Raw genomic sequence first — 26142 nt, forward strand, 5'->3', positions numbered from 1 at the left:
GATAGAACTGGTAGCCTCCAAACTGGCCAGCTTGACTTGCCAAGGGAGACAAGCTGTTTCACCAGACCTGACCCACTTTCCTTCCTCTTCCCCTCAGGCCCCTCAGGATTTGAGCCCCAGCTGGCTCATCTGCTTTCTTCGGTCTGATGTCTCTGGAGAGACCAGGATGTTCTCAGATGTCAGTGGTGGGGATCGCTTTTCAGACTTTAATGGTTCTTGTCACTCCTTTCATTCTGGAAGAATTATCATAAAGAACAATCTTCCATGGAAAAGATTGGTCATCCCAAGCATGTGCCCCAAAACAGATACATGAGCTGGTTGACTTGCTCAACCCTTACATAACCTCAGATTTCCTGATTAACTCCTTTAATCTTAATTGTTTTAGAAAAAAAAATTCAAAGCTTCTAAAGCTCTTTACTCCTAGTCTCCTGGGCACTGATGTTGGGTCCCAAGCTGTTTGACCACATTGCTTTGGCAAAACAATGGCTCTCCCTGGGATTTTAAAAATATAATGAGGCTGTTCTTTTGCTTTGTAACTATTTATCTCAGCATGGACTCAGTTCTCATCAAGGAGCTTTGTTTATAGCTTTACATTTTTTTACTCCTTTGAGAATAACCCAAATCAATAAAGACTTTAGACAGTAGACCTCTCACTTTTCTTAGAATATTTCTCTTGCCTATATAAGCAAAACTATCTAGGTAATTACGTCTCCTGTAAGAGAAATTATACTTTTTCCGGGGAAAAGAATTTCAAATATTGATTTTCACTCTGCCCTATCAGGAAAGCTGTAATTCCAAAACAACATTGACTAGGTAGAACCAAACAAATGTCCATGTCCTACCTAATCAGAAGATGTGGATGTATATGAGTATAGCTATTGAATATACAGATTATCCAACTTTTTATGGAGAGGAAGAGTTGAGTTTTAGATATTACAAAAAATGCACTAATCCACTGAATATTAATTTTCCCTGAAAAAAACATCCTTTCTCACGTTACCTGGTCTCCTCCTTCTTAAATTCTTCTAATTATTTTGGTAAGGAAGGACGCAAGTAAGAAAGGAGGAAAACACACATCCCACCCACAAATACACCGGCAGAGAAGTGAAACAACGCCCTCAAATTTGCCCCATGCCTCCCAAACAGCATACATGCTACAAGTCATGCCATTATTACAACGTTCCTGAAGCATCTAGAGTATTCTCGAAGTTAAGCTGGCTGCATAAGCAGAATTGCTATTGCTTAGTGCAACCCATTCTGTGATCTAAGGAGAGTCATTAAAAATCTCATTAATTTAGACCATTGGTTTTCAATGAGGCTGATAAGTTTAGAAATATGTGAAGGCATTTCCTTCCCTCCCTTCTTTTTTTTTCTCTCTCTCTTTACTTTTCTTTTATCTTCCTTGTCACAACGTCTGTAGGTGCTACTGTTTATGTAGTGGTCAGGGACCAGGGATGCGGTCTCTTTATGCTATGTCCCCTCCAAATGCCCACAGCACTCTGATTAAAAAACACCCGATTTAAAAGGTCTCAACCAGCCCTCTACAATCAAGGGAAATAGAAATTAAAAAGTTAACAAGTAAAATAAAAAATACTTGACGCGACTGCAGCTGCTATCTTGAATAAAAAGTTAACTTATAGTTGATTAAATTATTGCCTGCTTCTTTTATCAGTGGGGGGAGTGCCTCTCACGAACATGGCTTAGATGTGAAAATAATACAGCTGGCATGGGCTGAACCGTGTGCCGGCAAAAAGATATGTGGAAACCCTAACCCCTAGGCACCTGTGAATGTTACCTTAGTTGGAAATCTGGTCTCGGAAGATATAATCAAATTAAGATGAGGCCATACTGGATTAGGGTTGGCCCTGATGCAATATGACTGAGTGACCGGTGTCCTCGTAAAGGGAATCTGGACACAGACGCAGAGGGAAGAAGGTCACGTGAAGACGGAGGCAGAGATTGAAGTTAATGTTTCCACAAGCCAAGGAATGCCTGGGGTTACCAGGAGCTGGAAGAAGCGAGGAAGGGTCCTCCCCTTGAGGCTCTGGAGGGAGCATGGCCCTGCTGAAACCTTAATTTCCAACTTCCAGCTTCCACAACAGTGAGAGAATACATTTCTGTTGTTTTAAGCCATCCAAGTTTGGGGTAATTTGTTATGACAGCCCTAGGAAACTAAGACAATAGCTAATCTATATTTATCCCAAACTTGGCAGTTTGGCACAGTCCAAGGGAGCAAGCAGTTTGCAGCGGAATGGGGGGAGTGATGTTTGGGTACAGGCCACTTACTGGCATCTTCTGCTGCCAGGTGACAGAGAAGGCAGGAGCCGGTGTCCCCTCCTACCCGGGAGAGCACACTTTCCTTTGAATACCTCTACCTATGAATCCTTTAAAGGACAATCTTTACTGGATTCTCTTAGCTAAAGTGAAATTTTATTGCAAAAGTATGTGCCGCTAAGGGTGGTTGTCCAAAGACAGCACGCTTGTTTGGAAAGCGATTACAATTCCTTTCCAAATTTCACGAGCTGCTGTGTGATTCTGTGAAGCAGGCTAACAGGATCTCCTCTCCTTTCTGTGCTTCCCCTGGGACCTGCTGATGTCCCTTGCATTCGTGGAGCCTCTCACCATGCAGCTCCTTACCCAGGAGCTGTCCCAGCTCCCAGGCCACTCTCCACTCCCAAAATGTTTTCGTCCTACAGGCTACTAGAGGCTCTCTGCCCTTCTATGTGCCAGTCCATAGCAATAAATAAATTACTCTCAGCTACTCTAATGCATTACTTCTTTTTTTTTTAAAGCTTTTTTTTTTTTTTATTTTGAGAAAGATAGAGCATGAGCAGGGGAGGGCAGAGAGAGAGAGAGGGAGAGAGAGAATCCCAGTCTCCACACTGTCAGCACAGAGCCCCACACAGGGCTTGAGTTCACGAACCCCAAGATCATGACCTGAGCTGAAACCAAGAGTCAGACGTTTAACGGACTGAGTCATCCAGACACCCCAATGGTTTACTTCTTTCAGAGATCATGAAGCCTTTAATCCTACCTCTAAGTGGAGGAGTGCTAGGGAACAATGAAGAAGGGGCTTTGGAGTCTTTAAAGTCGGGGCACTCCTATTCCTATAAACATGAGATTTGTAGTCTAAGTTCAGCCGCTAAGGAGCTGTGAGATCTTGGGTCTCCATCTTTGAGCTTCAGATTCGTCAGTTCAACCCAGTAAGTCCTGAGCACCTACTGTGTACACACTCACACCTGGGCAAGGGATATGAAGCTAAGACAGCATTCTTCCTCTCCAAAGGCCGGAAGTCTAAAGGGGTAACGTATGCAAACAGCTGAAGGGGAACTCTGAGCTTACAGGATGAAGAGAACTTTGGCTGGCAGCCAATGGAGTACAGCTTTCTAGAATGAGGAACTGGCAGGGTGAAGGGCTGAAGGTAGTGGCGTGTGCTTCCATCCTGGGGAAGACTTCCCAAACAAGAATCATCTATTTGTTTCTGTAGCCTCTCATACCATGAGTACCCGCACTATCTCTCTTTCGTTCTGCCTCTAACTCAGATCTTAAGCCACTTGCTAAGGAGTTTGGACTTGTTTCTGTAAGAGATGGGGGGTTTCTGGAAAATTCTTTATAAAAACTTTGAATAATGGGAAAATTTAATCATCTACAAAAAATGGGAGAGAAGAGTGCAATGGACCCTTATGTACCCTTTGCCCAGTTTCAAGAATTATCAACCCCAAATCATTTTTTTTCTGTTAACCGCCCCCCCCCCACACAAAACTATTTTCTCTAGGATTTTGAAGCAAATACTAGGCACAGTGGCACTTCTTATGTAAATATAACAGTGTGTATTTCTAAAAGATAAGGGCTGTGGGGCACCTGGGTGGCTCAGTCGGTTAAGCGTCCAACTTTGGCTCAGGTTGTGATCTCAAGGTTCATGAGTTCGAGCCCCATGTCAGGCTCTGTGCTGACAGAGCTCAGAGCCTGCTTCGGATTCTGTGTCTCCCTCTCTCTCTGCCCCTCCTCAACTCATGCTCTCTCTCTCTCAAAAACAAATGAACATTTAAAAGGGCTATTGCTAAAAACATATGGCTATGTCATTGTCATACTGAAACGATAATACATTAATATCATCAAATGTCTAGGCAATGATTAAATTCCCAATTGTCTCAGAAATATCATAATTTATTCTTACAGTTTTGGTTTGATCCAAGTAAGGTCCACAGTTGTGACAGGTCACTGTGTCTCTCTTAAAGTCTCTTTTTCATCGATAAATCCTGCCTCCCCATCTTTCTCTCAATCTCCCTTTTTTCCTTGCAATTTATTTATTGAAGAAACCAAGTACGTCTGTCTCGTAGAGTTGTCTGTGGTCAGAAGTTTGTTGATTCCACTTCTGTGGTGTTACTTAACACCCTCTTTGGGCCTCTGTATTTCCTGTGACTTCACAGTTGGATGTGGAGGCTTGATCAGATGTGGGTCCCCTTCAGTGTGGGAAGCCTATTTCACAGGGGATGGTGTACCTTTCCATCAGGAAATATAGTATCTGGCTATGCCACCCTTCACGGTGTTGTCAGCCAGTGAGGGTCAGTGCCAAGATTCACTAACTCATCAGGTGATACAATATGGTGCTCTTCTATTTCTACCATGCCACCTTCATTTATTAGCTAGGATACCTATATAAAGACAGTCATCCCATCATCCAGTATGTGGTCACCCCGTGGGACACAGCACAAAATAAAGTCAAAAATAAGATCAATCAATCAAGAATTTTAATTCTATTTATCTCTTATTTCCCAAAATAACAGCCTCCTCCAAGGGGGACCAATGAAGCTGTGTGCTGTTACTGTTTTGTTCTGGTATCACAATTAACTCGTGAGTTTGAACAATGTGATCCAATCCACTGCAGTTATCCTTACTGGCGTTCAATTTGTTCCATCTTTGGCCAGTGGGAGCCTCATTAAGTGGTTCTGAGTCTTTCTGACAGGAGCCTGGTAGCCTTTGACAGCATTCTTACTACGTGGTAGAACAAGATATTCTAGGCTCATCTTATGTATTTTCTAACACAGATGGGGAATTCGCCACTTCTCTAAGAAGCCTTCGTTCTTTTTAAAATTTTATTTATTTGTTTTTGAGAGAGAGAGAGACAGACAAGAGTGAGAGAGCATGTGTGAGAGGAGGAGGGCCAGAGACAGAGGGAGAGAGAGAATCCCAAGCAGGCTCTGTGCTGTCATCACAGAGCCCAAGTCGGGGCTTGATCTTACGAACTGTGAGATCACAACCTGAGCTGAGATCAGGAGTCGGACACTTAACCGACTAAGTCAGCCAGGCACTCCTCCTTTGGTGGAAATGGGGTTTAGCAGCCACAATCAGAGCACCTAGAAGACTCTTAAGTAGATCTAGGGTTGCTTCTCCTCCTTCGGTGGGGAGGAGGCAGTTTGGCCTGGCCTGAATGATTTCCAAAAGAGTGGTGAGAGACTGTGAGAAGGGAAAGGGTGGCCAGTGACCATTTAGGAGTTACTGTGACAGTCTAGGAAAAGATGACAAAGTCCTCGGACAAGTCTGTAGATGCGGGGATGGGGAAGAGGACCAGAGTCGAGAGAGAAACTTCCGAGACCAAATTTACATAGTCTGATTTGGCCATTCGAGACAGTAGGGGCTAAGGTGGGTAAAAGATGACGGACCTGGGTTCAAAGCCTAGCTCTGTCACTTATCGGCTGTGTGATTACTTAACTTCTGAGACTCAGTGACCTGAACTGCAACATGGGATCGGTACTGTCTCTCCCATGGGGTTGTTAGAGGAGGATGAGATGAAGTGGCAAAGGAAATCAACATCATAGTATAGTGTGATACCTACTAAAACTAAAAATTACAAATGCGAAATCTCTGCCTTATACTAGCATGTTTATGAGCCTTATTTGGAATACGAAGGGGTTGCCCTATATGCTCATGGGCTGTTAGTAATGGATGCTTTCACATTTGTTTAAACCACATTTTATTGATTATTTTATCAAAAAGATGATATAACAAACTTAATGTTGCTGAAGAAAAACAAATCCTATATTCTTTGCGGACTGTTTCTCTTATTTGATGTCTAAGATGACAGATTTCATTTTAGAGAAGCTTAGAATAATGTTTTCATTTAAAATTGCTCCCATAAGTGACAAAAACATCAAAATCAAGATATTAAAAATGAATGAAGTATCTGAAATACTGATCAGTTAAGTCAGAGTTTCTTAAAATACCGAGACAGTTGTTCTGATCAATGATTTATGTAGCGCTCTGGTTTTACAAAATATAGTATTACTTTAAGTCAATTCCTTCCCAGAACCTTCCCTGCCCATTATGTCAGTGATATCCTGTAAACCTTCCTGAGGTTTTTGCTTTTCTAAGACGTAGTTTTTGAAGGCTCCATCAGAAGGATTTCTGAATCAAGATTTTGAGGATAAAAATAGCTATCCAGCAGTTACTATAGCCACATTAAATGTTGATAAAGAGGAATTGAATTATTGATACTATCTTTACTTTTTTTAATTGTGAAGGTAATACAAACTATTAAAAAAATTTCGGACACAACAAAAGAGCATAAAAAGCAATACTGATCCAAAGCCCACCTGCCAGAAATAACCACTGGATTCTTCTGAATCATTTTCTGTGCAGGCACAGACATAAAAATAATGCTTTCAATATTGCATCACAATGTACATTTATTCTGTAACTTGCTTTTCTTTTTTTTTTTTTAATTTTTTTTTTCAACGTTTATTTATTTTTGGGACAGAGAGAGACAGAGCATGAACGGGGGAGGGGCAGAGAGAGAGAGGGAGACACAGAATCGGAAACAGGCTCCAGGCTCTGAGCCATCAGCCCAGAGCCTGATGCGGGGCTCGAACCCACGGACCGCGAGATCGTGACCTGGCTGAAGTCGGACGCTTAACCGACTGCGCCACCCAGGCGCCCCTGTAACTTGCTTTTCTGATACAATTGTGAAATATAAAGTGACAACTATTATTTCAACAGATCGTAACCTATTTAATGTGTTAGTACATAAATAAACCAACCGCCTCATTCATCCAAACGCTTGGTATTATGTGGTTGAATGAACCTTGAATGTATGCTAGTTTACTGGATTAGTGCTTTATACCTAGACATTTACATTATTTCCAATGTACTAACATTTTAATTACTTTTGCCAACATATTAATATTTTTACAAGTTCTTCACCAAGGGTTGCCTGGGTAGCTCTGTTGAACAGCTGACTCTTGGTCTCAGCTCAGGTCTTCGTCTTGGGGTCATGAGTTCAGCCCCATGTTGGGCTCTGTAATGGGCGTGAAACCTACTTAAAAAAACTACTTAAAAAAAAAAGTTCTTAACCAAAACAAACAGAATCAAGTCTGGGCCAGTAAGAGACACATTCTTGTCAATTTCTGTGTCTATTTATAGTTTCCATAATAAGAAAAAAAACAGTGGGGGGGGGCAGCTTTTAAAAACTGTTACAAAACAAGAGACAATAATCCCTTACTGACATTTCATTTTTTTTAACAAAAACTTGGCCGTAAATTTCCTAATCTCAAAAATCACATCTCCCTCTTTCTGATCACCCTCCAAACTGGAACGGGTCTCAGTGATGTAATAATTTTTGCTCCTTCGGCAGCCACATTTGTCTTCGAGATTTGGGGAAACTTGTCTTGTGGATGCATGTTCCTTTCCCTTCCTTTATTTAAAAAAAATTCACTTGAGGGGCCCCTGGATGGTTCAGGGGGGTAAGCATCCAACTCTTGATATTGGCTCTGGTCATCATCTCACGGTTGTGGGATTGAGCCCCGTGTTGGGCTCTGCACTAACAGCACGGAGCCTGCTTGGGATTCTCTCTCAAAAGAAATAAATAAAAACTTTAAAAAATGTTACTTGAATAGCTTTATTGAGATGGACTACACAAATATAAAATGATGCAGCTACTTTCGAAAACAGTCTGACAGTTCCTCAAAAATTAAGTCTAGAATTACCATAGGCCCTTCTTTCCATCTCAGTCGGGGACACGGTCTTTCCCAGAGCGGGGAGGTGGGGGAATGGTCACCTGTCGTCCAGAGTCACGCCCACACCCCCAGAGACAGTTCCCTGCTGGTCCTCCAGCATCGGGGCAGACTCACTGTCCTTTGCCCCTCCCCAGTTTACAGTCAATGCTGCTACACTTCAAGGTGCCTGGGCGCCTTCCCGCCTCAAGAATGGGCAATGGACCTCACTGGTCAAGCAAGGCAGGTGTTTTTAATGCAAAGTGTCATCTTTTCTATTCTTTGGTTTGTTTATAGGTTGCGCTTCAAGTACAATCTTAAATTTTACCATTGCCCCTGAGGCTTCCAGACAAGTATGTGGTTATATCCTAAGCTCCTGTTCTTTTTGGCAGCTGCTATATAATGAAATGTTTCTATGTGAGCCGGAGAGTTCCATGAACATTTGTTGGATAATGAAGCTGAGGGATATGCCAGCCTGGGTGATTTTAACACCAGCCCTGTCAGGGGGTGTCAGCCCCGCAGGTCGGTAACACGTGCTCTCGGGATGCAGGTTTGATTTAGTCAGGGCTTTAATCACTTCCATCCATTGCTTGGACTAAAACACAATTCATATTTCAGAAGGACCAGTGAAGGCAGAATGCAGAGTCTTTAAGGCCAAGAAAACTCCCCATTCTGTTCTTCAAGTTTATTAGTAAATAACTTATGCTCTCAACACTCAGCATCTGAATTTACTTAACTTTCTCAAACATCACTGGGAAACCGCCAGTCATGCTTCCTTCAGACTCAAATTACTTTTCACCATCGGGTTGTTTCTAGTTATTCAGAAAATTCTCAAAAATGTTCAAATAGTGGAGGTATCTTTATCTTTCTAGCTGAGCTCAAAGGTGACATTTTCTTTCTTTCTTTTCTTAATGTTTATTTATTTTGAGAGAGCAAGCATGTGCACGTGCAAGGGAGAGGCAGAGAGAGGGGGAGAGAGAGAGAGAGAGCAGAGCCGGATGGATGCAGGGCTCCATCCCACGAACCAGGAGATCATGACCTGAGCTGAAATCAAGAGTCATATGCTCAACCCACTGAGCCACCCAGGTGTCCCAAGGTGACATTCTCTCTCTCTCTCTTTTAGTTGGGGAGGGAGGGAGAGACAGAGATAGACAGAGAGAGAGAGAGAGTGGGAAGGGATAGAGAGAGAGAGAGAGAGAGAGAGAGAGAATCCCAAGCAGACTCTGTGCTGTCGGCATGGAGCCCAACCTGGGGCTTGATCTCAGGAACAGTGAGATCATGACCTAAGTCGAAACCAGGTCAGATGCTTAACCGACTGAGCCACCCAGGTGCCCCCCAAGGTGACATTTTCTTAATTGGCCAGAGAACTTAAGACATTTCAGCTATTTTAAAGTGACATCCATGGGGGGGGGGTGGGGAAGGCTTACATTTTTAAAAGAAGTGTTTTGTATGTGCATAGCTAAAAAAAAAAAAAAAGCTGATTTTAAAGCTTAGCTTTTGTAACCCTCAATGAAAACTAAAGGCTGACTCATATTTTTTAAAAAACTAACTGGAAACACTAGACATAAGCACCTGATAGTAAGTGAGTTTGCCAATGTCTCATTTTTGGGTGATCTAAGGTAAAATTTGAATTAAGTCTTCATTTTGGCCACCCTCAAAAATGTATTTTAATCATTCAGTTCAACAAATATATTTTGGGCACACCCTAAGTGCCACATAGTATTTAGCACTGGGGATCCTACAGAAAACAACAGACAAAATCCCAGGGGGGCAGGGATGGGTAAAGGATGGAGGGAGATAGACATTAAAGAAAAAGCAGAGGGAAAGGCAGTTAAGGGGCACTGGTAATATGGTATTGTGAGGTGCAACAGGCTGTGATTTTAAAGTGCTGGTCAGGAGAAATCTCATTGAGAAGGTGCCATTTGAGGAAAGATTTTCGTGAGGTGAGGGAATTAGCCATCTGGAGAAAGGATGCGCTAGACAGAGGAACCAGCCATCGAATGCTATAAGAAAGCCAGTGTGGCTAGCGTGGGATGAGCGAAGAAGATGCAGAGGCCCCGGTCCAAGGATGAATGTGGTGGTGGCTCATGGTGGTCTTAATGGCCACGGTAAGGACTTGGGATTTCACTCTGGGTGCAATGGGAAGCCACTGTAAAGCTGTGAATAGAATGATGACATCATCTGATGCATTTCTATTGGATCAACTGTTGCTATGTAGAGAAAAGACTTAAGGAAGGCAAGGGCAAAAGTTGGTTGACCTATGAGCCAGCCACCACAATATTCCAAGAGAAAGAGATGATAGTTCACCCAGAGTGAGAGCAGTAGAGGTGGCAAAGGGTGTTTGAATTCTGTATCTATTTTAAAGGTAGGGCAAAAAGATCCTGAAGGATTGGATGAGGGGCGTTGAGAGAAAAAGACCCAAAAGATTTTCAACCTGACTCAAAGAGGACTCGTGATTTTCAACCTGAGCAGCTAGAAAGTTGAGTTGCCATTAATTGAGATGGGGAAGGCTGCATTTGGAGCCTTTTGGTAGAGGGAAGTCCAGGAGTTCAGATGTGGATATGTTGGGTTTGAGATGACTATTAGATGTTCAACTATTGATTTTCTTCTGACCAAGTCAAAATTCATCATCCTCAAAGAATGCAAATTCTTTAAGGGTAGAGTTTTGTCTGTATTGTTCATTGACGTATCTTGGACAGAGTCTTGGACAATGTTTAGTATATGTAGGTTATTAATTAAAAATTAATTTAACAAATATCTGTGAAGCACTCATTGTATGTCTCATTCTGTTCTACATTCTTGGAACACAGTGGGGACAAAACGGCTAAAATTCTTGCCTCCTGCAACTTACAATCTAGGGGTGGGGGGCAGGCAAGCCAATGAAGTAAAATAAATTAAACCTACTATATGTTGGCATACCTGCCTCATAAACATTTGTTGAATATTAACTAACATGGCACTCAATCCAGCAAAGGAGGAAACTCAATGTATATTATCATAACTCAATGAGGGGGAAAATTGAGATCTTGGGAGTTGGCACTCTATGCCAGCCTGACTTATGCCAAAGCCCATTCCACCGCACCGTGTTGCTTCTCACAAATCCCTTCCTCACCTGATAAATTTCAGGGCTGTGCTTCTCTTCCTATAAAGATTTAAAGGGGATTCTGTCCAAAATAGGGCTCTTTGAGGTGCAGGCGTAAGATGGCTGCCGGGAAGTGCACACCCTCGGGCCACTCAGCTCTCCTTACTGGATCCGAACCAAGCAGCAAATTCCTCTTGACATCTTGAAGCGTTTTCTCCCTCTACTTACCCTTTTACAATGCTGGGGTACCTTACTTACCTGCCATTAAATGCCACCGCATTGTTTTATCTGAATGGCTCAATTTGCAACCTTTCACAAACCCAAAAAGGTATACCAATCGAAGTTTTACATTCATATAAATTTGAGGAGGAATCTCTTCTCCCCCCCCCCCCATCAAAAAATGAAACCTGAGGCATTTTCCATTCCCAGCAGTGGCATAAGGGTGGGGGAGGGGGGTGGTGTGGTCTTCAGAAGCCCCAAATTATTTTAATTATTACGCCCTATCACCACCACCCCCACCAACACATTCAGCCATCTGATATTCTCTGTCTCATGCAAGGGACCACCCCCAGCCTCTCCCATGTAGCCTATGTAGAAATTCTGGAACAGCCATTATCCCTTCCTACTGTCCATTTCTGACCCAGTTTTCACATGTAATCTGAGGTCACACTTACTTTCCCACCAACATTTCCTAGAATGTAAATGATGAATGATCATTTATCCTTCAAAACTGATAATTCCCTCTCTTGCTCAGGCCTGTCTGAACAGCTCTTCAAAAAGGAGAATTCCAGAGCTCTCGCCTCCTGAATGCCGTCCCCATTACCCCTGTAATTTTTAAGACAAACATCCAGGGTTCTGTTCCTCATCAGCTGGGTGATGGCCATATTCATCTTGATGTTGCCTCTCAGGCAGCATCCATCGATAGCAAGGATTCCTGACTGGCAGAGTGCGCCCGCCGATAACTTGCCTCTTTTCCCCAGCCAACAAAGAGGTGTTAGGGCCACCAGATCCTTTAGGACCTTCTGATGAACAGATGGGCATCTAGATTCCCTTGTGTTCTCATTCTCAGATGTGTTGAAATCCTTTCATAATCTGATATAACTTGACATGTTCCATGAACTCAGTAGAATGATGGTGTCTTAAACATTTCCCTAAACACGTATTGACAAGGCATTGTAGTGAATAAAGAGAGCATTCACTATTTGCATAGTGAATAAAGAGGGCCTCCTTTTATCCTTACAATGATTGTCATTGTTCTTCCTAAAGAATCCGAGTTATAGTACAAAGCAAGAATCATATAGCATGGAGTGTTTAACAGTCAAATAAATGTTCCACACCAGTATAATGGTATCTGTCTGTTGCCCATATGCGGGATCACAAAAGCTTTTCTAACAGAAACTGAAAAGATTTTCTAAGAAGCGGACAGCACCGGTAATAATCCGATGTCACAGATACAATAGTAAGTGAGCAAACTCTGTCAGTAATGAGGTTATGCTTCTGGACAACACAAAACTGGCAAGAATATCGTAATTTAAAAGGTAACATATATTTTCATCACCCCATCCAACCACGGCCAAAAAACAAAACAAAACAAAACAAAAAAATCAAACAAAATCTTCTCCCCTCCAATTCTTTTCATGTTCAACACCTGCACTAGAGTTCCTCTGTCCTTATTTTCTCCCTCATAAAAAAGTAAATCAGGTGTCAGAATTTGGAAGATGTTATCATCAAAGTATTCTACCGTTCATCTTATTTTGTATCCTATAGACATGTTTTCTAAATACCACACTGGTAACTTCCCACAATGGTTTTCCACGAACAGTTACCTATTCACAGATTTTGCCTTAGGTATAAAAGGTGCAAATTCCCACCACAGTCCAATGCTTCAGGTTATTGTTGTTGTTTTTTTTTTTCCGATTTGCCTTGAAATTCTAATATGCTGCTTGAGGCTCCAAACCTACAGATTTCAAGTATTCCAATAGACCTATACGGCAGGAATTATGTAAACCTTATATAATTAATATTTGTGAGATGTACGAAGATCCTGGCACAGAAGAAAGCATTGAAATCCAAAGCTATTCTCTAACTTTCTTTTTTAATCAGTTGCCAGCTGGATTCTAGAAGGCTTCTAGTTCCAGCTCTCAGGCAAGAACATTGCTACCATTTAAAATACGTATACTGTTGTGTTTTTTTTTTTTAAAGGAACGGTACAGGAGGCTAAGGTGATAGAGCCTCAGGAAGGCTACAGAAATCCCAATTGTTCAAAACCACATAACAGTGCTATCCTAGAGACAGCTGCTCTTAAATTTGTCTTCCCAAGAACAGACTGAAAAGGTACAGGACAACTAATGCTAGGTGAGGTGGGGTTCAAAATAGAGCTAATCCTGTATCACCTAAACCCCTTGTTTAGGTGAACCGCAGATGAAAGGCCAAAGGTAGGGGTTCTAGATAAAATACGGGATGCCCAGTTAAATCTGAATTCGAGATAAACCACGAAGAATTGTTTAGTTTAAGTGTCCCAACTATTATGAGGGACATACTTAGAATACACTGTTTATTTGAAATTCAAATTAGACTGGGCAACCTGCGTTTTTATTTGCTAAATCTGGCAGCGCTAGCCAAAAGAAAACTAAAACAGCTTATTTTCAGTTGACATTATACCACCCTGTACCAATGAAAAACATAGATGGAAAGAATTATGTAATTGTCTGTTTTGTTGTAATGATTTCTACATCACTGAGACCTTGGCAAAGGTCTCAAGGTCTATAAACGACATTAAAACAGGTAAAAGACAGGTGAAAGAAACGGGCTACTTTGTCAGAAGGATTATGACGAGCCCTTAATGATCTACACATCAGAAAATCTGATGTTCCATGAATTCTGTCATTTAAATAACTGAAGCTGTGACTAAAAATATAAGTAATGCCACACATAAGTCCGTTTTTTTTTTCAATGTTTATTTATTTTTGGGACACAGAGAGACAGAGCATGAACGGGGGAGGGGCAGAGAGAGAGGGAGACACAGAATCTGAAACAGGCTCCAGGCTCCGAGCCATCAGCCCAGAGCCCGACGAGGGGCTCGAACTCACGGACCGCGAGATCGTGACCTGGCTGAAGTCGGACGCTTAACCGACTGCGCCACCCAGGCGCCCCTGTCCGTTTTATTTTATAGTCACCCCACTTGCACATTCACCGGACGACAACCTATTAGCCCTGCATTTCCAAGTAAAAAGCAATCATTGCCTAAGGCACGCACTCACTACCTGCCTACCTCTTTTCAGAATTGCCACTGTCTTCTAAATGAAACATTATTTTTTCCCAAACAACTGTTTCATTCAGTATCTTATTAGCAAAGCAAATATTTGATTCCGAAACTAACATGTCCAACTTAAGTGACAGATACTTGCAAAAGAAAGCAAACTGTTGTAAAGGCTATGGGTGTTAAGACAGCCAATCCCTTTTGAAAGTATTTTTAAAATGTCCATTGTTTCCAAATTCTGTGGCCACCTCCTCACCTACCCACCCCTGCAGAGAAAACTCTTGCTTAAGAATGTCTGATCAAACATCAGACATTGGCCAATATTTTCCTTATGAAAACACACAATTAAACCTGGCCCAAATGCTCAAGGTAAATTAGAGATCTGACCATTACTGATGATTTTGGGCCTGAGAGACAGAGACAGAGAGAGAGAGAATGAAAGAGAGCCATTCTGGATCATTCAGATAACCATGAGCTGCCTATTCCTAAGTTCTTGGATCTGAATCATCCAAAATTTATGGCTCTAGGAATCTGACTTTAAGGTTTAGCTGAGTTGGGCTTCTGAAACACACACAGTTTGCAAAAGGCTTTGTGGAAGAAATACAGTCCTTCATGAGACTTGACTTCTATTCGTCACAGAGCATTTTTTTGGACTGTTGTGCTAATGCTGGGAGGACACATTATTAACCTTTTCAAATTAGGCATTTAGTAGGCTCAGTTGAATATTTTCTTCATTTGCACATTAACAGCTGGCACTGTGCTAGGATATTAGTTGAGATCCTTGATTTACATAGTCTAAGCACAAGCACAGAAACTCTATTTCCGAGAGGGGGACGTGATGGGTAGCAATCGCTACTAAACTTTATTTACAAGAGTAATAAAAACAACAGTGGCTAACACTTATTGAGTGCTTACCACGTCCCGGGCACTGTAGGTATATTCAGTCACTTAACAGTTTCAACAACCTTATGAGGTTTTACTTTCCCAAGTTTGTAGAGAAGAAAATGCAGAATGGTTCAGTTTCTTGCCCTAAATTATACACTTAGTACGTAGTAAAACTTAGCTTTGTACCTAGGCAATCTAGAATCTTCCCGCTTACCACTTTGCAACACTGCCTCGGTAAAGGTATCAGATAACATTGAAGAGCTTCCTCCTTCTCAGGTCAGGTTTCATGGGAAGGAGGTGTCACTTCTTTGTGCTACTGACTTCAGGGGAACAGGAGATAACCAGGCTAGAGGACCTTGAGCAACCCATCACCCCCACTCCCAGACAACCATGGATAACCTCACTGTTCTTAAATGTGTGTGCATTTTTGGATTATTTTTAATAGGTTTATGATATGATTTATGGTGAGGCTTTCCTATGCTTATGATAAGCTCTTGACCTATATATCAGGATCGGCAGTGAGAACACAGCCATAAATGTGTAGGGTGGGGTTGCCCTTCCATGATAAGGACATTCTAGATGTTAGTCACCTGGAGAAGAGCTACCTGATAAGCCCAGAGCACAAACAGGATCTCTAGCTGGTGGCTGACTGCGGTCTAGCTCTCCTGGTCTTGATCACCAAAGGGCAACCTAAGTACTGGGGTAAGATATGATAGTTTCTTGGCAGAGAGAGCAGGGATAGACAAGGCAGACTCTCCAGGACAGAAAAGTAGGATCATGGGGTTTGTGTTTCTTTTACCTGTGTTTGCTTCCCTTTTGTCCCCCTTGAGTGTTGGAAAAGGGCTTTGTAAAGTTCTAGTATATCTCAGATGTCTCAGTGAGGAAGTTTTGTTTTTTTTTTTTGGTTTTTTTTTTTTTTTGCAGGGGTGGGGGAGAGCACAAGCAGAGGAAGGGCAGAGAGAGGGGGACAGAGGATCTGAAGCGGGCTCTGCACTGACAGGCTGATGGCAGAACGCCCAGTTTGCGGCTGGAACTCACGAACCACAAAATCATGACCTGAGCAGACGCTCAACCAACTGAGCCACCCAGGTACCCTTGAGTGAAGAAGTTTTTAAACAATTCAGCCATAGAACACCAAGAGGTGGCAATGATGGTGGTGGGCAAGGAGAAGAGAATCCAGAAGGGAGAGGGAAAGGAATGAAGATGGAAACTTCCTGCACCCTGCCATCCTCTCTCCTTCCCTCCTCAGTGCTGCAGCCAAAACGTGATGGTGCCAGCTTGTATTTCAATTCGGAGGCAGGACTCCCGTGTGCCTTGTACAGAGAGATGTTTGAGATGGTCTGTAAAATACCCTTAACAGTTTATGCCACAGTCAACTTTGAAAGAACTGAAGATGGTCCAAGCTTTCTCTCTTCCTTCTTTTTAAAATACAAGTGAGTAAGTGTCAAGATTACTTTTGTTGACAATGCCCACATATTTGCAAGTGTCCAAGTGTCCATTATTCAGGCAGGAGTAAGTGCTATGAATATACCGAGTGGATTTACTAAGCTACAAAATGTCCCCTGCCAAGCCCCATTCCTGGCTCAAGAAGATATCACCTGAAGAATTTTACTGGAGGGGTGAAAAAGGAAGAGGAAAGGTAGAAAAAGAGGAGAAGTTGGAGGAGGAGGGGGAAGAGGAGAGGAGGAGGAAGACTAGAGGAGAACACAAAAGTAGCAACTACTGGGTGAAACTAACCAGAGCTTCACCAGAGGAGCTGGGAGAGGAGTCACTGAAACATACATGCCACACTCATTTCAGGAACCCTCACCCCTCTCTCCTTTACTGACACCTCTATTGTTTTTCCTAGAAAAATGCTATTTTGGTTTCTGAAAACACCCTACTTCGGGATGCAAAGAATCACATGAGGTATTTATGCCAATTTTTATATTATTTTCCTGACAACTAGCTGCAAGTAGCCTCCCCTAAAGAGATTCCTTCAGATGGAAGGTTGAAAGACATGCAGACACGTTAACTATGTTTCCAGGGTCAGGAGAGCCCCCAAACTGGGAGGCTGTGGCTTTCTCCCTTCAGAACCACCCCCCACCATGTGTACATGGATGGGGATCAGGCTACTCTGTGTGTCCACCAGCCCTCTCTCTCCACTGATGGACAAGGGCAATAGTCTCCCCTCCAGAATAGCTGGGCTAAACTCTAAAACTGACCAAGAAAAAAAAATGTTGAGTTCCTTAGAAAAAAAAAAAAAAGCTACAATACACTGCCTAGTAGGCTTAATCTGGGTAGTGCCAACTGCCAGAGCTATCAATAAAAATTAAAAAGACAATGGAGCCCCTGGATGGCTCAGTCATTGAGCCTGACTTCAGCTCAGGTCATGATCTCAGGGTTCTTGGTTCCAGCCCCTCTTCCGGCTGGGTGTTGACAGCGCAGAGCCTGGAGCCTGCTTCGGATTCTGTGTCTCCCTCTCTCTCTGCCCCTCCCCTGGTCACATTCTGTCTCTCTGTCTCTCAAAAATAAATAAACATTAAAAAAAACTGGAAAAAAAAAAAGACAAGCCACAAGATAAAATTAGGAAACAAACCTATCTATGGGCTCTACTGGCTCACTCAAGTTTTTCTGAGCTTTGAGCTTCATGAAAAGATTCCTAGCGAGGAGAAAAGTAAAGGCACCTTTCATGTCATTTCGTAAACACCTCTTGCCCGGAGTGGGGCTGGAATTGCCTCACATGGCAACCCCGTGGTTTGGGATGGCGGCTGTTACACCTGCTAGGATCCTGGCGCTCCCCGCTGAGGCTGTGTAGCCAAAGCGCCCAGAGTGTTCCGGAACCTCCGCAGACGCGATTGCTAACCGTGCGGATACCAAAACGAAAGGTTTTCTCAGGCTTTCAGCAAGTCGAGAAAAACAAAAACAAAAATGAAACAAAACACGCTATACTCTCAAGTCTGGAAACTTTTCCTGAAAATTGCACTCTCTTTTGTGAGCTGTCAGGAAACTCCTGGCTTCTTTTCCAAGGATTGTAACGACCGCTGCCCACAATTACAGGAGCCCAAGCGATTCGGGAGGAAAAGAATTCACGGACTATAGGCAGCAGTCAAATCGGCTTGTGCCATATGGCTTTGGAACATTCTTGTCGAAACATGCCGGTGTCCGCGTACTCCGCTGCTTGTTCCACTGCCACCTTATCCAGAGTCAGCTGTCCCTTGTCCGGCTGCATTTTCTGGAAAAGCTGGGTACCCAGCACCAGACTGAAAGCGTTGTTTGAATGTACCCCGGCCCCCACTAAGCCGAGCTCAGGCCTGATCCTCTCTCCACAGCCCCTGCCAGAGGCCGCGGTCGGTGGTCCCGAGACCCGCGAGACGCGCGCGGCGAAGACGTCCCGAATTGGTGTCGGGGGCGGGGGGTAGTTTTAGCCAACTTAACAGGTTGTGCCACGGTTTCTCCCCTTTTGGGGAGGCTCCGGGTCACGGGGTAGAATTGCAACCCCAGGTTTGATCGCGAGTCAGGCAGCTGCCGGTGGGGCTGTTAGTGCCGCATCATCCCCAAGCGCACCTCCTCAGAGACGCGGGAGACCGGAGAGCAGAGACCGCCAAGTCTCAGGGACCGCAACCAGACCCGCCGCGCGCGCAGCCACCGCTTAGAGCCATCCAGATGCCATCGCCCCGCTCCCCCGCCGCTTCTCCCGCTTTCTCTTCCCTCCCAGGGTCCAACCGCCTCAAGAAGTCGGCTGCCCGACTCTGGCAGGGTGTGCTCGGAGACCCGAAAAGCCTCAAGTCGCCATCAGTGTCGCCCACCAGGGTTCGAACGCGTCGCGCAGCCACCTGTTCCACAAAGCCCCGAGTTTGTGCGGGCGCGGGCTGCGACAGGAAGGACCCCGTCACCCCCTCGGTCTCGCACAGCCCAGGCTCTCCACAGGCTCACACCACCCCAAATTCAAGTGCGCACATACCTTCACGCAACTCCGGAGGCTCGCGCCACTCGGGCCGCCCGCGCGCGGTGACTTACTTCCCGGTGTCCCCGCTCCAGCCCCAGCCCCAGCCCCGGCCGCCGGAGCCCCTCCCGCGCCCGGCCGCTCGGGGAGGACGGCGCCCCCAAATACCTGCCGTGAAGATGCAGAGAGCGAAGAGAGTCGTGCAGACCATGGTACCCGGGTGTTCGGTGCCGAGCTCCGGGAATGACCGAGCGCTCCGGGCGCGTACGGCTCCTCCTCTGCCCGGCTGGCTGCCGCGGGAGCCGGGAGGCGAGGGCGGCTCTGCGCGCTCAGCCCCGGCGGCTCGGGCTTGTTCCTGCGGCTGACGGAGAAGCCAGGCAAACGCGGTGCGGCTCGGTCAGCTGCGTGTGCTCCCGCGCCGGGCGCGTTTCTGCTCCATCCCAGCCGCCCGAGCCGGGGCCGCCTCTGCCGCCGCGCCTGCCCCCGCCAAACCCCTCCCACCCGGGCCCCGCGGCGCTGACAAGGCCACCCCCTGGCCTCCCCTCTCCCGGCGCGCTCGGGTCCCGGGAGCCCCGGCCCAGGGCGGCCTCTGCTGGACAGACTCGAGTTTTGAAAAGGTTTAAGAGTCTAGCACGGTGCTGGGAACTAAACGGATGCTGAGTGTGAGCAGATCTCTGCCCTGGGGAGTTCATCTCAACTTTTCTCATGAATGCTTACAACAGGTGACCATATGCCACCTTAGGCGTCAACCCGAGGAGCCAAGACCCCACTATTGCGTAAGAGAATACACATTACTTTCCTGCGTGCAGGTTACACCCTCATGCGCATTCAACCCCACTGCACTTCCTGCCGCCAGAGCCAGGATGTCTTTTATCCTATTCAGCTTCTTACCAGAGGAAATAACACTAAGGTCAGGTAACAGTGATCATGGGATCACTGAGCCAGGCAACCTCCTAGGTGTGGTATCATGACTCCTTCCAACAATCTTGTGACATAAGATTGCTGCTATTCCATTTTCCAGATGAGAAAACTAAGGCCTAGAGAAGAGAAGTAATGCACTCAAGGTCACATAGCTGGTAAGGGCTGGGACCCCATAATTGAACAGTTTGTGCACCGGGGTTATAAAAACAAAGGCTGACATTTCCTGAGTGATTGCCGTGTGCTGGGCAACTGTGCTGCACAGATATTAACTGTGTGAATTCTCACAACAGTCCCTTGAGGTGGGTGCTATTATATCTTCGTTTTCAGGGGAGGAAGTGGAAGTACAGGGAGGTTTAAGTACTTGTCCGAGATCACACAACTAGCTAATGGTATGGGTAGGATGCCCCCGCACCCCCATCCTCTGTACTAAACTTGGTTTTCAAACCCCAAGGTTTCTGTATGTTCTGTATGATCAAAGCTGACCTTGCACTTAATCTTCCCCACCACCTTAGACTTGCTTGTTTCTCACACCTCTATCAGACCAGATGCCAGATCATCTCTAATATCTCTGTTGTTATGAGCCTGCTGGTCCCCTAGTCACCAGAGCTGGAAAGCGGCTGGAATTAATGAGCCTTCCTAAAGAATTAATTTGCTCAGGACCATTAGTAGCGCTGGGGAGCAGCTTTCTTTTCCTGTGGCTTCTTCTTCCTGTACTCAGGTTTCATTTTCTCACTTGTTTGGGTCTTATCACGGTATCTGTGATGACGTGCATTCCTCTGCCTGACCCCACCGTTACCACTCGTGCAGCTGGTCACGCCTTCCACAACCAGATGCAACTGGGCTCAGAGGTTTGATGGTTTGTTTTGTTTTGCTGGGATCTTTTTTCTTGGTTAATTGATTGATCCTTGTTGGAATGAGAAGTAAAAGATACCACAACCAGGTGCCTATCCTCTTTCCTCCTCCCTAGCCAGAGAACCTGTAAATTCAATTTGTTAAACAAGTTTTCTGAGTGCTTTTGACCTTGAGGTTTTTCCAGTTTCTGGTGCTCTCTACATGATTATGAAAAATTTCTGCATCTGCGCTGTGGTTGTCTTGGGGGGGCAAGGATCATACACAGGTGAATTTTATATGTAAAATAAAATGTGTATATTTGTGTATACATATTTCTTCTTTATCTTATTTATATATAAAATTTATATAAGGCAATGATGCCTTTCAAGGAGGGCCATTTCAGTAACTAACTCTATGATAGAAATAAATGTTTTTCAAAATCCCTGTACAGAGAAAAATACTCGATTGGATTTCAGCAAAACTTTAACGGAAACTCTCTGGGGCACAAAGCATGTGTGACTCCAGCTTTGATATCTAAGATGATGGTTTGGTACCCAAAGGATGGTGATTCCCACGTCGGAATCGGTTAAAATTTCCAAAGCTTTTCATTGTATACGGAATAGAGTTGAAAATTGTTTCGTTCACTAAAATCAGTCATTTTTATTAATGGTTAAAACTTGTAATTTATTATTTGGTGAAAACATATTTGATCACTTACTAGATGCCAGACCTCATGCAAGGCTGTGGGAATGTAATAGGTTGTAAGAGTCAGGGTAGGCCAGGTTATGCTGCTGTAATAACCCACCCTAAAGTCTCAGAGGCTTAAGCAATAATGATTTATTTCATGCTCATCAACGTCTGCTATAAATCCAGGTCGTTTCCCAGAGTAGCTATCCTCTACATCGGGGAACTCAGTGCTATACCCCCATGTCAAATCCTGCTTCCACAGTCACCGAGATAGAGAAAGGGAGAAGCGGAGACTTAAGTGAAGCCTTTCCATCTTCTACCTGGAAGTCGCATGCACTTCTGGTCATATTTCGTTGGTTAAAGCAAGTCATTGGCCATGCTCAACTTCAGGAAAGCAAGAAAGCACAATCTTCTTCTTTGCCCAGATGGAGAGGAGAGCTAGAGAGCAGGGGACAGTTGTGATGTGTGCCACAGTGCTTCATTGTCTCTGCCATCAGGAGCTTATGTTCTGGTAGTGGAAAGTCAAACATCGAATGAACAATCATAAAAATACATGCAATAACTTATTGTATTAAAAATGGCGGGGAGACAAGAGAAATGGGTGAACTGTTTTTAAATTTTTTCTTTAAATAAATAGAATTTTTAAAGAGTTTTGAAATATATGCAGTAGCTTATTATATTAAATTCTATAAATAATAATACCCACTAACATTTATGGAACTTCTGCTACGTATTGGGAATTGTTCCAGGCGTTTTATGTACTACGTTTAAACTTTGTACTGCATAAGGTTATATGAACTTCACAAATAAAGAGACTGAGAAATACTAAAAGAGACTGTAAGTGTGAAGGAAACCAAAAGATGCTATGAGATATTCCACCAGGGGGACGTGGACTCCTCAGTGGGTCCAGGAATGGAATTTGCATGCAACTCTTGAGTCACGTCTTATAGCAAAAGCCAGTTTCTTCATAGAATTCTCTTAGTCCCTTTATAATACTCCAGTGGGATAAAATCTAAGATAAATCTGCCTTTTACTGACTTCCACTATTTTTTGATCACTGTTAAAATGAATTTCTAAGGTTGTAGGCTTTCAACATCTTATGAAGAATTGCCCTTGGTTGACTGAGTTTTCGACATCCTGAATTTATTATAATTTACAGATAATATCAAATAATATAGTTAGGTAATACAGAAGTGTTAGCTTTGGGCCCTTGGATTCTTCCCGGCCTGGGAGAGACAGAATAACTTGGTTGAGAGAGCGGGGTGAGGCAGTACGTGCAATGGTTCAAGGCTGGGTTCTGATGTCTATCTAGCCCATGATCCCCGAAGGCTGGATTCTCATCTGCTTTCTACCATCTACTAACTGAGTGACTCTAATTACTTGGCACCGCTATATCTCAGTTTCCTCCTGGCATTATTGGGAAAAGGAAATGGATTATATAGGTAAAAAGGTCTGCATGTTCTCAGTGTGGATCAATGTTATCTATTATTAGAGGAGAAACTTTGGGGGGGGTGCATTAAAAAACATTTGTGGATCTAAAGTACAAGAGCAAAACGTTACTGCCTGCTACGTTTATTTCTTCACACATTCAGCTGTGGACTGGGCTTCTGCCTTCAGTAATCCCACGCTGCTACAACTGGGTTGCAGGCGAAAGGCTCTTAACCTTCTGTGACAGCCCCTCCCCACCTCACCCTCTTCCCCAAAGGCAGGAATGCAGCAGCCTCCAGACACTGATAGCTTTTGTCCCGGTTTTATTTCTTTTCTCAAATTGCATTGCAAAAAACATCTCCATGGGCTCTGCTACGTTTCCTCACATTGCTTTGCTTTTCTCTTCTCAACTCCCTATTTCCTCTTTTTAAATATTAATGACAGAAAAGAGTAAAAGCAGTTATGCAATATGTGTAAAAGTGTAAATTTGGAACTTTGCCAAGAAATATTTGCTTGAACAAGAGCGATTTTAAATTTTTTTTTTCAACGTTTATTTATTTTTGGGACAGAGAGAGACAGAGCATGAACGGGGGAGGGGCAGAGAGAGAGGGAGACACAGAATCGGAAACAGGCTCCAGGCTCTGAGCCATCAGCCCAGAGCCTGACGCGGGGCTCGAACTCACGGACCGCGAGATCCTGACCTGGCTGAAGTCGGACGCTTACCAGACTGCGCCACCCAGGCGCCCCGAACAAGAGCGATTTTAAAAGGGCGTGATGAAACATGATTACTTCCCTCATTTAAATACAATTGTTTGAAGCCGCTTGGGCTCTTTGAGGACACAAAACCACATGTCACTAATTTTTATTTTAATTAAGGAGGAAGCTCTTAAAATATTTCAGGAAGACACTGGCTTCATGGAGGTGATGCACATAATGAGACCGCTTATTTAAACAAGTCTAAAATGTGATTGAGTTGATGCTGGAGACCTGGATTATTAAATAGAAGTAAAAGATAAGCCACATATGTAGTTTAAAAATTTCTAGAAGTCTGATTTTAAAAAAGGAGAAAGAGGTGAAATTAATTTATTAAATGTGTTTAATAATATGCTTTATTTAACTTAATATCTCTAAAATATCATTTTACACGTAGTAAATATAAACATGTTAATGAGATATTTTACATTCTTTTTTTCATCCTAAGCCTTCAAAACCCAGTGTGTATTTTATACGTACATAACATCTCAATTCAGACCGGGTGCACTTTGAAAATTCAATAACCTGGCGTGGCTAGCAGTTATCATAATGGGCAGTGTGGTATAGAACATCGATTGGCCCTGCGCATTACCTCATGATATATCCTGTGAAAGTACGAAGCAGTGCTTGTGGGACTTTCTTAACTGACAGTGGAGTAGTTAGAAGTCTAGGATTTGCTTATTGCATGACCTCTAACCCTCATTAACCTCTCGACTCTCAGTTTCCCCTTCTGTGAAATGGAGATTATGCAGGGTGCCTGGATGGCTCAGTTGGTTAAGCATCCAGCTCTTGCTTTAGACCTCACAGTTCATGGTTGTTGTTGTTGTTTTTTTTCCCCAATGTTTATTCATTTTTGAGAGAGAGAAAGATGGAGTGCAAGCAGGGGAGGTGCAGAGAAAGAGGGAGACACAGAATCCGAAGCAGGCTCCAGGCTCCAGGCTCCAAGCTGTCAGCACAGAGCCTGAGGTGGGGCTCGAACTCACGGTCGGCGAGATCACGACCTGAGCCCAAGTCCGATGCTCAACCGACTGGGCCACCCAGGCGCCCCCACAGTTCGTGGTTTTAAGCCCTGCATCGAACTTGGGATTCTGCTTGGGGATTCTCTCTCCCTCTCTGTCTGCCCTTCCTTGGCACGTGCACTCTCTCTCTCAAAATGCATACATACATACATACATACATACTTATAAAGAAATGGAGATGATGATAATAATAATGATATCTTGCTTCAGAGGATTGTTGTAAGGATTAAGTGCACAGAGAGCATTTAGAACAGACCCTAACAGAAGAGAGCCTCAATAAATGTTAACTGTTACAGTTGGTAGGAATGGTTATGATGATAATGATGAGAAATGATTATTAATAGTAAAATCTTTTCAATTGTTATTGCAGTATTTGCAATAGCAAGTTCCTTACTATTCAGAGGCATTGACCTTGTCGTTTCTGCCTAGAAGTTTATGTATGCATTCAAAGTTTAGAACGACATTTCTCAAACATTTTGGTTTCAGGAACCCCTTACATTCTTAAAATGGATCAAGAACTCCAAAAACTATTTGTTTATGTGGTGGGGGCATTTTTAGGACCCTTTCAGATAACTGTAGCTTGTTTTCTTTTACACTGCACCAAAACCCAATCAGCGGTCTTTTCTTAAAAGTTAGCAGCAGTGTGGAATGTGAAAGCGTCTCAGTGAAAATTTCATATTCTGTTCCATAAAAATCTGTTGGTCTAGGGGTGCCTGTGGGGCTCTGTGGTTAAGCATCTGACTTTGGCTCAGGTCATTATCTCACAGTTCCTGAGTTCAAGCCTGTGTTGGGCTCTGTGCTGACAGCTCAGAGCCTGGAGCCTGCTTCTAATTCTGTGTTTCCCTCTCTCTCTGCCCCTCCCCCTCTTGTGCTCTTCTCTCTCTCTCTCTCTCTCAAAAATAAATAAACGTTAAATAAATAAATAAATAAATAAATAAATAAATAAATAAAATCTGCTGGTCTATTTTGCACATTATATCTTTTACCCATGTATAATTTTGTTACATCATGCATTGGTCATATAGAAAATATTGGTTCACTGAGTTATGAAGATCTTCCAAATCTTAACACGTTTTGTCATACAACATCAAAAAAATTACATTCATTAATATCTCCACCTATATCATCAGAAAAATCTTTAAATATTAGGAAGCTGTCAAGTTAATGGTGGAGGATACAAGTTTGGCCAAATTCTAATTTTTGCTCGACAGCTTGATTCTTACCATTGGCGCTAATCACTGTCAACTGCATTTCTTGAAGTGACAGCCTTGCGTATGGGGAAGATGTCATACAAATATCCAAGTCTGAATAACCGTAGTTTGTCTGAGTCATTTTTTCAACTAAAACTCGTGTTCCACAAAAAC

General features: G+C 43.6%; 1 protein-coding gene across 2 annotated transcripts in view; it reads right to left on the reverse strand.

The window, feature by feature from the left end:
* Nucleotides 1-19599, reverse strand: part of PARM1 (prostate androgen-regulated mucin-like protein 1) — a 111677-nt gene extending 92078 nt beyond the window's left edge. For both annotated transcript variants that reach the window (XM_030313678.2, XM_030313679.2), the window contains exon 1: nt 19308-19599. In XM_030313678.2, the coding sequence (XP_030169538.1) occupies nt 19308-19350 (43 nt within the window). In that variant the 5' untranslated portion in view covers nt 19351-19599. The remainder of the gene's footprint in view (nt 1-19307) is intronic.
* Nucleotides 19600-26142: the final 6543 nt, after the last annotated feature.

Source organism: Lynx canadensis, chromosome B1 (genome assembly GCF_007474595.2).
Source record: "Lynx canadensis isolate LIC74 chromosome B1, mLynCan4.pri.v2, whole genome shotgun sequence".
Taxonomy (NCBI): Eukaryota; Metazoa; Chordata; class Mammalia; order Carnivora; family Felidae; genus Lynx; species Lynx canadensis.